This window comes from Canis lupus, chromosome 15, assembly GCF_011100685.1.
Source record: "Canis lupus familiaris isolate Mischka breed German Shepherd chromosome 15, alternate assembly UU_Cfam_GSD_1.0, whole genome shotgun sequence".
Classification (NCBI taxonomy): domain Eukaryota; kingdom Metazoa; phylum Chordata; class Mammalia; order Carnivora; family Canidae; genus Canis; species Canis lupus.
Genome location: NC_049236.1, coordinates 48708188 through 48722238, shown reverse-complemented (window position 1 = coordinate 48722238; position 14051 = coordinate 48708188). Strand labels below are relative to the sequence as shown.

At 34.2% G+C, this 14051-nt stretch overlaps 2 protein-coding genes across 12 annotated transcripts in view; one reads left to right on the top strand and one right to left on the bottom strand.

The window, feature by feature from the left end:
• DCLK2 (doublecortin like kinase 2) overlaps nucleotides 1–14051 on the bottom strand; it is a 246910-nt gene that overhangs the window by 6336 nt on the left and 226523 nt on the right. The window lies entirely within an intron of this gene.
• LRBA (LPS responsive beige-like anchor protein) overlaps nucleotides 1–14051 on the top strand; it is a 722446-nt gene that overhangs the window by 636435 nt on the left and 71960 nt on the right. For all 11 annotated transcript variants that reach the window (XM_038558983.1, XM_038558984.1, XM_038558982.1 and 8 more), the window contains one exon: nucleotides 12633–12800. In XM_038558983.1, the coding sequence (XP_038414911.1) occupies nucleotides 12633–12800 (168 nt within the window). The remainder of the gene's footprint in view (nucleotides 1–12632; nucleotides 12801–14051) is intronic.

Below are 14051 nucleotides of genomic sequence, written 5' to 3'. Positions count from 1 at the left end.
TTTTAATGTATGTTAAAGCTGGAGATCCACTGCTTTAGGGAAAGGAGAACCATCAAAAAGTTTTAGGGAAAATTGTAAGTAAGCAAGGTTTTAGATAGCAACTCATATGGAGGAGGAATTAAAGAAGGGAAATTTTAAAGATAAAGAGGACAGTTTGGGCAGTGTTAGAATAATTGAACTAAGAAATAGTGAAGCACAGAATCAAAAATAGCCATAGTGCAAGAGAAAGAATGAATGAATTTGAAAGATATTGTGGAGGCTTGCTGTCTGATTAGATATAAGGTTTTAGAGGAAGAGGAGAAAAGGAGAAGTCAAGATGATTGGAGCATTTCTAATTTGGCTGTGTGAAGGACTGCATAACCAAGAAAAGAAGCAAGTTTAAAAGGAAAAATTATTCATTCTTTTTTTGATGTATTAGGTTTGAATTACTGGAAGCATACCAAAGTTAGTAGTCTAATGGGCAGTTGATATTTTGGGCTAGAAACTCTGGAAATGGCAATAATTGTTGGTTGAGGTAGTTGATGTGTAGCTCAACTATCCGGAGTTATTTCAGAAACAAGGACCTGGGAATCATGAGGAGGTAGACAGATGAAAAGTGAAGAGAGTCGCCTGGCTGGCTCAGTCAGTAGAGCATGTGACTCTTAATCTTGGGGTCATGAGTTAAACGCCCATGTTGGGCATAGAGCTTACTTTTAAAAAAATGAGAAGGAGAATCAAAAATTTAGAATGAGAATCTGGAGAGAGGGTATCAAAGAAGCTTAGAGAAGAGAGAGAAGCATAAACACTATAATACAGACAGGTGAAGAGGGATAAGCATCCATTGGAGTCAGACAGTTGGACATGAAATAGAGAACAGCTGCTTCTCTATCTGCCTGTGTCTCTGCCTCTGTGTGTGTGTGTGTGTGTGTGTGTGTTATGAATAAACAAATAAAATCTTAAAAAAATGAATTTGAAAGATAATGTGGAGGCTTACTGTCTCATTAGATATAAGGTTAGCAAAGTCATTTTTTGTGCTGTGCCTATAACAGAATGATAGAAGATTAATTAAGAAGTGAAAGGGAGGCAAGGAAGCATAAATAAGAAATTTACTTAAATCTTTCAAGAAGTTCATTATTTTTTTAAGTTTTTATTTATTTGAGAGAAAGAGAATGAACAAGAAAGAGAGCATAAGCAAGGAGAGGGGCAGAGGCAAAGGGAGAAGCAGGCTCCCCAGAAGCAGGGAGCCGGACATGGACCGGGACCCCAGGACCCCAGGATCACGACCAGAGCGGAAGGCAGACACTTAACCAACTGAGCCACCAGGTGTCCCAATCTTCGAAGAAGTTTAGATTGTTGATATCATATTCCCTGTTTATTCATGGCTGCACCAAAATAATTAAACAAGACTGACCCTATTAACTAAACATTATTTCAATGATAATTCAGAAAGGAATCAGACCTATAATTAATTGTGATAGAGAATTAGATTCTATTATTATACATGTTAAGGAATTTCTAAGAGTAGGCAAACAGAAACTAGTTATCTGCTACTCATGAGGTGCTTTTTATGAGATTTATGAATATATCCATATTGCCTACAGATATTGTATAACTGACTTTCAGCTAACGTGTTATCTATACTAAATTGTAGTCTACGGCTATATGGTAGTTCTTAAAGTACATAGCTGGTACAGCTGAGTAGACAATATGTAACAATCTTTTTTAGGATTTTATTTCTTTATTTTAGAGTGCAGGCACATGTGAGCACGAGCCAGAGGGGTTGGGGGAGCGGAGCAGAGGGAGAAAGAGAGAGGGAGAATCTCAAGTGGACTCTAACACTGAGCTGTGGAGCCTGACTCAGGGCTTGAGGACCCTGAGATCACAACCTGAGCCGAAATCAAGAGTTGGACACTTACCTGACTAAGCCTCTCAGGCACCCCAATATGTAAGACTTCTAACCAAGGACTTTTAAGGATGGAGTTTGCAGCTGGCATCATATTTTCTAGAATTAGGCCCTCACCTTTACTATAAGAGGGGGTAGTCATATTGCCATCTTTTGAATGCTACCACAATTCTTCAGAGATTTGTAAGGGACTAAAGAATATACATCACAGAACATTATGTCTATTTCACACTTGAAAATGTATTTCTGCTGTCATATCCTAAGATTTAGCCATTCTACACTGGGAAATGCCATTCCAGCACTGGGAATTGTATTGACCTCCTCAAAACTGTATCAAAGGACATTTTGTAGTCTGCAGGTGTATGTGCTTTGTAAGGTTTACCTTTATATTCAGTAGGAGAATCTGTATTTTTTAAAAAGTTAAATATTGGGCAGCCCCAGTGACCTAGCAGTTTAGTGCCGTCTTCAACCCAGGGCATGATCCTGGAGACCCGGGATCGAGTCCCATGTCAGACTCCCTACATGGAGTCTGCTTCTCCCTCTGCCTGTGTCTCTGCCTCTCTTTCTCTCTGTGTCTCTCACAAATAAATAAATAAAATCTTGGGGATCCCTGGGTGGCTCAGTGGTTTAGCGCCTGCCTTCAGCCCAGGGTGTGATCCTGGAGTCCCGGGATCGACTCCCTGAGTGGGGCCTGCTTCTCCCTCTGCCTGTGTCTCTGCCTCTCTCTCTCTCTCTCTCTCTCTGTCTCTCATGAATAAATAAATAAAATCTTTTATAAATAAATAAATAAATATATATATATATATATATATATATATATATATATATATAGTTAATCCCTGCATTCTGTCTTACATCAAAATGCCCTAAAAATCTCAATACAACAGAGGTGAAAGGTAAAGCATAGGGAATATAGTCAATAGTATTATAGCAGCATCATATGGTGACAGATGGTAGCTACGCTTGTGGCAAGCATAGTGTAATATATAGGGTTGTCAATTCACCGTGTTGTGCACCTGACATTAATGTAACATAGTGTGTCAACTATACTTCCATTAAAAAAATCTGAATGCAGATTCAGTATTTGCAACTGAATAAAGCTTTACTGTCCAATGTTGTAACCACTAGTGACGTGTGACTATTAATCACTTGAAATATGACTAGTCTGAATTGAGATATGCTAGATGTTATAAGTATAAAATTCATACCAAATTTCTAAGACGTAATACAAAATATGTTATATTGATTATATTTTTAAATGATTTTAAATATTCTTAAATATACTATCCTAAAACTAACTTCACCTGTTTTTTTAAATGTGGCTTCTAGAAAAGTTTAAATTACACATGTGGATTGCATTATATCTCCATTAGATAGCACTCTTATGTCTTGGTGATCATTTTGTTCCCCCCAGTTTTCTTGGCTTGGGCATCCCAGTATTGAACATGAGCATATTTTAATATTCAAGTAGTATACACATTTCTGTTATAATTAACAGCCTTGGGGGAAAAAAATCTTAGGATAATCTTCAAATATATTTAAAAATCCAAAATATTAATACTAAGTTCAAAACTGAGTTAATTTCTTACCATAGAAACTGTTCCTTCTCCAGTATAATTAAGCTCCAAAGTTGAAACCTGGGTGTCATCCTGAACTTCCTCTCCTTCACCTTTTACACTGGTAATCAGTTGGTGTAAGTAATAACTTAAATCTTTCTGAAACCTGTCCCTTCTTTTTCATTCCCACTGCTGCTTTCTTGAGGCTCTCAGTACTTCCCACATAAACTATTGTAGTCATCTTAGAGATGACCTTTTGCTTCCCTACCTTTCTTCCAAAGGGATATCTCATTCCATTATCCCCATATCTAGCATAGAACAGAACCTATAGTAAATGCTCAATAAATGTTTGTTGATTGAGTAGATGACGGAACTGCTGGTATTAAAAGTTGTAGAATGGGAAAAAAGACTATTTAGGGTCGTCTGGCTCAGTTTGTAGATCATGCAGCTCTTGATTTCGGGGTTGTGAGTTCAAGCCTCACTTTGGCTGTAAAGATTACTGAAGAAAAAAAAGACTTTTATTCTATATAATGTATGTGTATTCAATGGCATACACAGAGTAACTGCAGATGTAATTCTCTGGCTGAACTTGTCAGTGCTTTAAAAAAATATATTCAGGGCAGCCCGGGTGGCTCGTGGTTTAGCACCGCCTTCAGCCCAGGGTGTGATCCTGGAGACCCGGGATCGAGTCCCGCATCAGCTCCCTGCATGAAGCCTGCCTCTCTGCCTGTATCTCTGCTTCTCTCTCTCTTTCTCTCTCTCTCTCTCTCTCTCTCTCTCTCCCCCCTTGTGTCTCTCATGAATAATTAAATAAAATCTTTTTTAAAAAAATTCAACTTTTGCATCATATTCTTTAGTTCCCTTTTTTTTATTGGATAGTCTTGGAAGTGGTGATATAATAAATGTTCTATTTTGCCAAGGATTTTGATTTGCAAATATAAATTTATGGCATTCAGTTCAGATAATCATTGGTGCCATGAAGACAGCTCCTTGTTTTTGTCTGGAGTCCCCATGGGATTAAACTACATCTGGCAATAAGTAGGGATTCTGGTCTGGCCATCTTCAAAGGCAAGAGACTGCTAGTATTTATCAGATCTATGTGGATAAGCAAATGGGAAGGGATTAATTGGGGGGGGGCAGTTTTGTTTTCCTTCCTTTTGTAACTGACTATAAAATAAAACTCCCAAAGTTAAAAAAAAAACTCCCAAAGTTCACACAGCAAATTAATACTTTTCAGTGGTTTTGAAGAGGAAATCTATTCTCTTTTCTGTACATAGATAGATAATTGAGAATTTTAGATTAATACTTTAATTGCATAAGTGTATATTTTTTAACTAGTTTACCTTGGTATAACAATAATTTGCAATGGTCAGAATGAATTTTCTAAGGATACTTTCCTAATTCTTTTTAAAGGGCTGAGCATTTACTACACTTTTAGACATTTTAACATCTGTAATATTGGGACCTCAAGGTTGGCATTTGAAGCTTTTGTCACCTATTTGCGGGGAAAAGTTAACCCAAAATTATTTTCTGAGGACCTTACCTTGGACTGTCTTGGCATAGCACAGGCTACCACCTCTTTCAGATGAAGGTGGACCTGCCTTCCACATAGGCTTGTTTGTGTCTTTCTCCTTATACTCATTGCATTTTTGAGACACTATTAGCCCTGTGACTCAGTTTGCTGTGGTTGAAGCATGTGGCTTTACATTTAACTGACAAAATAAAATGGCTGCATTCCAGGTGCCTGTCACAAAGTGTAATCTAGAATTTACCATTCAAAGCCCTAACCTAAGAGAAATAATGTTTATGCGGGATTGCCTGAAGAATATGTAGTCTCTCCATTTGTCTATACTTTAAATCTATTCCAGGATTAAGTCAGTCCCTCTGAGAGTCACATACCTGGATTCTATCATATTACCAAGGGAGGAATTTCTTATCTCAGGAATAGAAATAATGTGTTTTTCTAGGCCATCTGGTTTGTTTTTATATTACGGTCATTTTTGACTCTTGTAGGTGTTCGTGTTTCTTTCTTTATGTTGCCTGCTAGAAAGCTTAAGAACAAATACATGGTGTACCTCGAAGTCTATAGAATTTCATGGAGTGATTTTTATGTCCTTCTTATTTTTGCATTACCTTCTCTTATGTTATATTTATTTTATCTTGATGCATACGCATTGCTTTAAGCTCTGTGAACTGTTTCCTGCACGAAGTCATGCAAAATGCAAACACATAATAAAATCGATGGGAGTATCTATCATTTAATTATAGTTGTTCCCCATACGTTCTTACTAAATAGAATGTTTTTAAAAGCTCCATCTCCCTCTGTGTGTTACACTGTAACTAGTTTAAAATATCTGTATATTATGAATTCCTAGGTTTTAGATTAAGAGTGACCTAAGGTTGAAATGTTAATTAAATGTTTTAATGTTCTGTAGCTCTAAAGAAAATAGTTGGATAAAATGTCAGCATATAGGACTATTTTAAACATTAGAAAAAAAATCATCTCTCTGAAAAGGAGGGTAATTGTACAAGTTTGCCTAATCCTTTTGATCTTGGCACACAGCAATACAGACTTCAGTTGAGATTAAAACTATGAATTTCAAAGGAAACATGGCCTTCAGTGTGTAAAATATATAACAGCTGGTTGACTAGTCCATTTAAAACTACACAATAACAATCGTAGACAGAATGATTCTCCTGCCAAAAGATGCACGAGTGCTTGATGGTTATATCAAGATATGATACTAACTCACACTTCTCTTTAGTAATGATATAAATGTAGAAATGAACAGTGTGCTGCCAACTCCAGAATCTTTCTTCTGCTCAACAGTTCAAGGGCAGTTTAGAAGTACAGAACTCCTTTTAGTGATTTCTCTATCTGCTTTTCAGCCTGAACTTCAATGTGTTGTTGACTAAATTTCATTTCTTTTACCTGTCAGATATAATTTTTATTCTTAGAATCCCATTTCTTTCTCTAAATCCTTGATCCTCCTTTTTTCTTCTTTGACATTCATGACTTATTGTTCTTAATGTCACAGCTTCACACATTATTGTTTTTTTATTTTAAGCCCTCAAAGTTAAACTTTTCTTTGTAAATAGTATATATAATTTGTTTCATTTTTTGTTATACATTTATGTCAAGGTAAATATCTGAATTCTGAAACAGTGTAATATAATCAATATGGGAGAATATTAGGCTCATGTTAAATTATAATTTACATATTCCAGTATTTTCACTGTTGTGTTTCACTTGAGCAAGTAATTCTGAACTAGTTTAATGTATTACATTAGAAACGAGGATTAATGTGGATTTGTCACTTTTAGAAAATCCCATTTGGAAAGTATATTTACATTCTGAATTTGTATCTGTCCAATTATGAAAAAATGATTTTGTCTTGAAAAACAAAACCTTTTTGTTTCTTGAAAAATTTGATATAACGTAATAGCAAGTTTCTTTACTATTCTTTAAATTTATTTGGGAGAAGGAACTTAGAGATAAATAAAACATTTGCTAAAGTTATTTGGATTTATCACAAATTTGGAGCCAGCATTTAAGGAGTTAATGTATCTTATTAAGGGGACAGGAAATCTGGCAACTATTGCAGAAACTAGACCTAATGGTGCACACAAACAATTTGTCAGTCTTCTTAAATGTGAATAGCTTTCCGCAAAGTGGCTGCTCTTGCTTTGTTTGAACAGGCTAAACTTTTCCTTTTTGGACTTTAAATCTTAGAAGTGAAATGTGATCCACATATTCAATCAAAATCATTTAATTCAAAGCATATTTTGATTGGAACAAAGTTGACATGGAAAGAAACTCTAGAATAAAAAAGTTGAAAGGACTTTATATCATATATTTAGCAGGAAAATTTGAAACAGTTCTAATTAGGCTGAAAAAAACAGCTTTCTTCAATGTAAATTACAAAGGTCATATATCAATGTTAAGGAAACATTACCACTAGTGTTTGAAATCCAGCACATGCAAACATAACAGACCAGTTCATTTTAAATCTGTGTGTGTGTGTGTATGTGTATAGGAAGAAGGCTGTATTACATGTATTTGAAGTGAAAAATACTTAAAATTCCAAGTTCATAATGTTGTGTATTACCTTCTATCCAATCCCAACATTAACTCGTTTGAAACATGTGATCTACACTCAAATGAATTCATACTCTTAATATATAAAAGTACGATGAAAAATTTACAAAACTAATGTTTATTCTTCCATGTAAAATATGATTGGGTGCCTGACTGGCTCAGTCAGAATAGCATGGTTGTGAGTTCGAGCACCACACAGAGTATATATTACTTAGAAGTTTTTTTTTTAATCTTTAAAATATGATTAAATACACCTTATAATTAAATGTATACCAGGTCAAGAGGGTTAGTCATTGATTTTTATTTTCTTCTTTGATACCTAGAGCAAATGCATTTTGAATCTCAGAACCGAATCAGGTCTTCTGGAAGCCTGAGAAGGGCAGTGTTGGTATAGATGAACAGAAATGTATATCTGGGTTACACAGACCTACCTCCTTCTGGTTCTACAATTATTTCTATACTTAAGGATTTGTAAATACTATTTGATTTTTTTTTCATAAAAATGACTTGTCACATAGCTATCAGTAGCTTTATTTGATGGCTTTTTAAAAATGGTGTTGTATGAGAACATTTAACAAAAATATAAATAAATATTAGCATTAATTTGGGAATAATACATAAATAAGGTTTTCAGATTTTGAGATGAATGATCATCTTTCTTTTGTTAATTAAAATTGGCTTTCTTGATTTTTGCATAATTTTTACATTAGAGAAAATTTGATTGTTTGAAAATAAAAAGACATTGCTACAGTATCTCTGAAGCATACATAGATTAAGAAACACATGATTAATGCCTTTTATTTTAGAATTTTTATTCCCAGGTAGCTTAGCATGTTTTGGGAAAAAACAAGCCATTTCTACATAAATTATCGTATCATTTGTACTAGAGGAAACAAGAATAATTTTAAGTAATATTTTTTATCAATAAATAATTCATTTCCTTAATGGGTAGTTTCAGGAAAGCATAGATTACATTCTTTCAATGAAATTTATTGTGGGACACATATTCATATATGTTATAATTATTTCTGACACAAGATTACACAAATGAGTTGTTTATGAATAATTTAGTATTATCTTTATAATATTAAAGCTTGAATTTGTTGATGTTCTGCATGTGGACCAAACAAATGAAAGTCACTAATAAGTGTTTTTATTTGACATCTGTATACTCTACTTTTTAGCATATCTCAAGTGTTTTAGTCTCTGCTTAATAGATCTCATTAAAAAAACAGATATCAGCCCCAAGACAGTTTGTCAAGACTAATATGAGTCCCCCTGGATTGGATTGACAATTTGTGTGAGGCTTCATATGATAGTCTTTTCATAGTCTTATTTGATCCTTAACAATTGGACATTAGTCACTGATTTATTTTATAATAACTCAGATGAGTTGAATATTATTGTATTGTGTTGGACATTTTAGTGGATTTTCTTTTTACAAATTTTACTCAGAGCACACATTGGATGTAAATGATGTATCCAGCCTGCTAGGGGAGTACTAACAATTGATTGGTTAGGTTTGAGAGCAGCATGGGAAGAATGTTACTATCCCCTAGCTGCAAACCGTATTTAATTCCAGTCTTAATGAGGACTGTCTGACCTAAAGGCTTTGAAAAATCACAAATGTTTAGCATTCCACTGTCATGTTTTTATTTTTTCGTGACTAAAAGTGTGGATATAAGTATTTTATACTGAATATTTTTAAAAATCTTAACATATAAAAAGACCTTTAAAGAATTTTTCATATGTTTTATGATTTCTATTTTTGACTTAGAGAAACAAGTTATAAGATGGAATCTCAGGGTATTCCATTTTGAATTATTTGTATTTCTTTCCCTCAGTAATATCCTCCTGCCTGTCTTTACCTCTTACCTCAAGACTTTACTAAGTGCATTTGTTTATTATTACATACTTTTGGCTAGGCACTTGCCATTCACTACTACCAAAAGGATGTTAAAGTCCTGAGCTGACTTTGTTTTGAGATGGTTTTAAACTTTTTTGGAACTCTTAACACCTGTAGCAGTTGTTCTTTTGGATCTCTTTTTAAAACTTTAGTAAATTGCAAGAAATGCTTGAAGACCACTAATGAGATTTTTTTTATTAGTTTTTAAAAATTTATTTAAAGTCTATCCATGAACCTCTGGAAAAGATTTTTGCCAATAATTCCATGAATTTTACTAGTCAACACCTTAAGACTTGACCAATATGACAGTGTAAAGGGAGGGTGACCCATGACACTGCGGTCATCTCTGCATGTGTGTTCAAGGTGTAATAGGGGCATCCAGTGTCTTTCAGCATTTTTGCTTAACATTTTGATGTAGCATCACGATATAAGATTTTAAGCATCTAAATGTTAAACGCGTTGTTACCAAGTTCACCATTTTGAATGTGCATAAGGAAGTAATCAACATTAAGAAAACTCACAATTCTTTTTTTGATGATGCATAAAATGAAATTGCCCTGGTTTTTAGAGCTTTAATATTGAGAAAATTTGCTTGTACTTTATCATTTGCTGAGCCTTCTGGAATTTTATAGTCTCAAATCACAACACTACGGACACTCAGGAGACTCCTGACTGTTTTATCTTATTAAACAATTTTGAAATCATTAATTTTTAATTAGCTTGGATGCAGAGTTTTTTTATTGTTTCAATAGTGTGTGTATATGAAATAAACGTTTTTTATTTAAACTACTGGCGAGAGTATTATTTACATAAATAAGTGTAGGTTCTTTCTAAGAGTACATACTGTGGGTTTGCTTCATATAGTCACACTTTTTTGTAGACTCAGAGATATTACATGCTAATCTATTATAGTAGGGCTTTTCAGCAGTTTATTAACTCAGATTTTGAACAACTAAAAAGGATGTAAGCTCAAAGATATGTGTAAGTCCTTCCTGATTGAAAGTTCTAATTAAGTGAATTGGAGAAAATTAACTGAAATTAGCTGTCAGAAAGTCACATTTAAATGAGTGATGAGCTAGTCTGGCAGTAAACATTTAAATGATATAAATTGCCATTTAAGTGTATGGTTTAATGTTTGTCATGCATTAATGTGACATGAGACTGCAGTGACAATCAAGCAGCTTGCTCTAATTTGAACATATTTAGGGCTTTTGTGTGGAGTGCACTGCACACAAATTAAGACAATTGCTGTTTTTATGTGTCACTTTAAACATGGCTCCCACTCCCTCATCCCTACCCAAGGCCCAAGTTAATGAAACAAACGTATCATTTTTGTGTGCAGCTTCCATTAATAATTCCTGAATTTTCAGATTAATTTTAAATCCATGTACTTAAAATAGGAATTTGCTTAAAGCCCTTCTCTATTTCAAATAATACATGCAGCAGTTCTCTTAGCTATTTACTAAATTTATAAAGTTCATGAGTTTTATCAGAGATATCTAAAATACTAACTTTCGCAGTTGTATGAGAATTGCCTCGAGTTTTATTTACAGATTTATTTTTTGCATTTTATATACTATGTGGTATATTGTGAAATCCTCTTAAATATTAAAGCAAATATATTCTTTGAATTCAGTTGTAAATATTTTTCTTATTCAAAGGCACTTATTTGGGGCAGCCCGGGTGGCCCAGTGGTTTAACGCCGCCTCCAGTGTGGTCCTGGAGACCCGGGATTGAGTGCCATGTCAGGCTCTCTGCATGGAGCCTGCTTCTCTCTCTGCCTGTGTCTCTGCCTCTCTCTCTCTCTCTCTCTCTCTCTCTCTCTCTGTCTCTCATGAATAAATAAATAAGTAAACCTTAAAAAACAAAACAAAAAACAAAGGCACTTATTTTTTAAAGGGATTTTTTTTAAGTAATTTTTATACCCAGCAAGGGCTCAAACTCACAATCCCAAGATCAAGAGCTGCATGCTCCTTTGACTAAGCCAGCCAGGCACCCACATAGACACTTATTTCAATAAAGCATGTTCTTACACAGGTGTACACCTGTGAACTATAGGAATGTCTTTTGTCATGAGGTGGTTTATATCTTATTGGTTGCTTGCTATAGAGGTTATTCAATTTTGTTCTAAAACCAATAGGTTTCTTTTTATATTGATAATATAGCAAACCACACCAAATACATCACAGCCATATACTTAACTACAGGAAAGTAAGAATTTTAAAGAGATAACATCATCTGATAAAATCTGGTATACTTCAAGCTTCAGCATTTGAGTTTTAGAGCTCTGTGATTTGAATAGCACTATTTATTGATAAACTAGCCCATAATGCTAAAGTTTTATGGTGAAATAATTTTGAAGAATTTTAAATAATACAAATCTAAGCACTTTTATAAAAATGTCTCCAATTTTTTAAACTCTTTTATGTTTATAACTTTATTACATTCGGCAGTCATTTGTTGGTACTTACTATGTTTTAGGTACAATGGTTGGTAATTGGGAAGGTAATGATGAAATGGAAGTGGATCTTGTGCCCAGCATTTCCACTGAATTCTTGATTATGTTTGTTCATTATTTATTGGACACTATTAGCATAAAATATTTGGTCTGGTTTGATATTAATATCCAGAATAATAATTCAGTAATCATAATTCAGTCATTATAAGTATCCCTCCAAAGATAAAATTTGCTGGCATAAAATTTGCTGGCATATTTCAACTCAGTTGAAATAACTACATAATTTGGTTATAGTTGTTGCAGTGGACAACAAAATATTTATATCTAGAAAAAGCATAAATATTTCAGGTGAATAGTAAATGTTTAATGTTTTCACATATGCTGTTCCAAAGTGGCCTTTATATTGCATCACCTCTTTTCTTTGAAGCATAAATTGGGTACCTGTCAGGCCCTGAGTTACAAATATGACCAAAATAGACCCAGTCCTGGTCCTCACAGTGCTTACAGTATAGTAGAATAATACTGAAATGTAAGCAACCTAATACAATTCAGTGTGAAAAGTGCCAGAAAGCTTCTAATTATAAAGAAAGGAGAATAGATTCTGGTGGAAAATAAGACATCAGAATAAGTCTGCTCGCCATAAATTTAGTGTAAAACTTTGCTACTTGTTCTAAATTTCTCTATATTTTAAAAGCTGAATTCAGAATAATCATCTGTGTACCTTTTTTCAGGCCCTGGAGAGTGAATTTGTTTCCTGCCAGCTTCACCAATGGATTGATCTCATTTTTGGCTATAAACAGCAAGGACCAGAGGCTGTTCGATCCCTCAATGTGTTCTATTACCTGACGTATGAAGGAGCTGTCAATCTGAATTCAATAGCTGATCCTATATTGAGAGAAGTAAGTTATCTGACTGGATCTCTTAGGTATCGTTAGACTAGAAGGTACTAGATACCATCTTCCCCATGCTTTCATTTTGCATATGATGAAACTAAAACCAGGTGAGTGAAGTGACTTAAGCAGAATAACCTTTCAGTTAGTGACCTAGCTGGAACTTGAATCTAGGACTTCCCTCCAACAAAATATTTGAATCAATATAAAATGAGAGCTTCTTCTTCAATTTGAACCCATTCAGGGATCACTAATCATTTCTATAATTGTTAAATTTTGAATGCTGCTTACTAAGTTAAATTATTAGGAAAACAGTAATTATTAAAGAAATAAGATTGTAAGCGTAGGGGCACCTAGGTGGCTCCGTGGTTGAGTATCTGCCTTTGGCTTAGGTCGTGATCTCCGGGGTCCTGGGATTGAGTTCCACGTCGAGCTCCCTGCAGGGAGTCTGCTTCTCCCTTTGCCTATGTCCCTGCCTCTCTCCATGTGTCTCATGAATAAATAAATAAAATCTTTAAAAAAAAAAAAAGATTGTAAGCATAAATCTATTTAAATGTGATAAAACTTGTATTTAGATATAGTACATAAGTATATATGTAACCGTATAGAAGTTAATAGTAGGAAGGAATTCTAAATCTTTTTCATGTCCTCAAACTTGATCTTAGAAGTTATTGAGACTTGTTTTGTCTTATCATTTATTTTCTTAAGTAAAACACTCAAAACATGGTTTTGATGAATACAATATTCACCAAAAAAGTCTGTAGATAGCCTTGATATTTTTGTGTGTATCTTAATCTAATTATGAATCCTCCTAATGCTAACATATATTATGTGCAAAGATTATAGGATTTAACAGGGTGACTTAGGTATCTGTACAATTTTAGAACAAGTATATTTAAGAAACTAAGACTGATTCATAGGGAATATTTATTTTCATTTTAAAGGGAACATTATCTGTGATAAGATTTGCCATTTTTCAACAATATGAAATGCATTCTTTTTTTTATTTTAAGATTTTATATATTTATTCATGAGAGACACACACACACAGAGAGAGAGAGAGAGAGAGAGAGGCTGAGACACAGGCAAAGGGAGAAGCAAGCTCCATGCAGGAAGCCCGATGTGGGACTCGATCCCGAACTCCAGGATCACACCCTGGCCAAGGGCAGGCGCTAAACTGCTGAGCCACCCAGGGATCCCCAGAGATGCATTCCTTTTTAATTCTACTTATGACTTGATAATATTGATAGTATATAATAA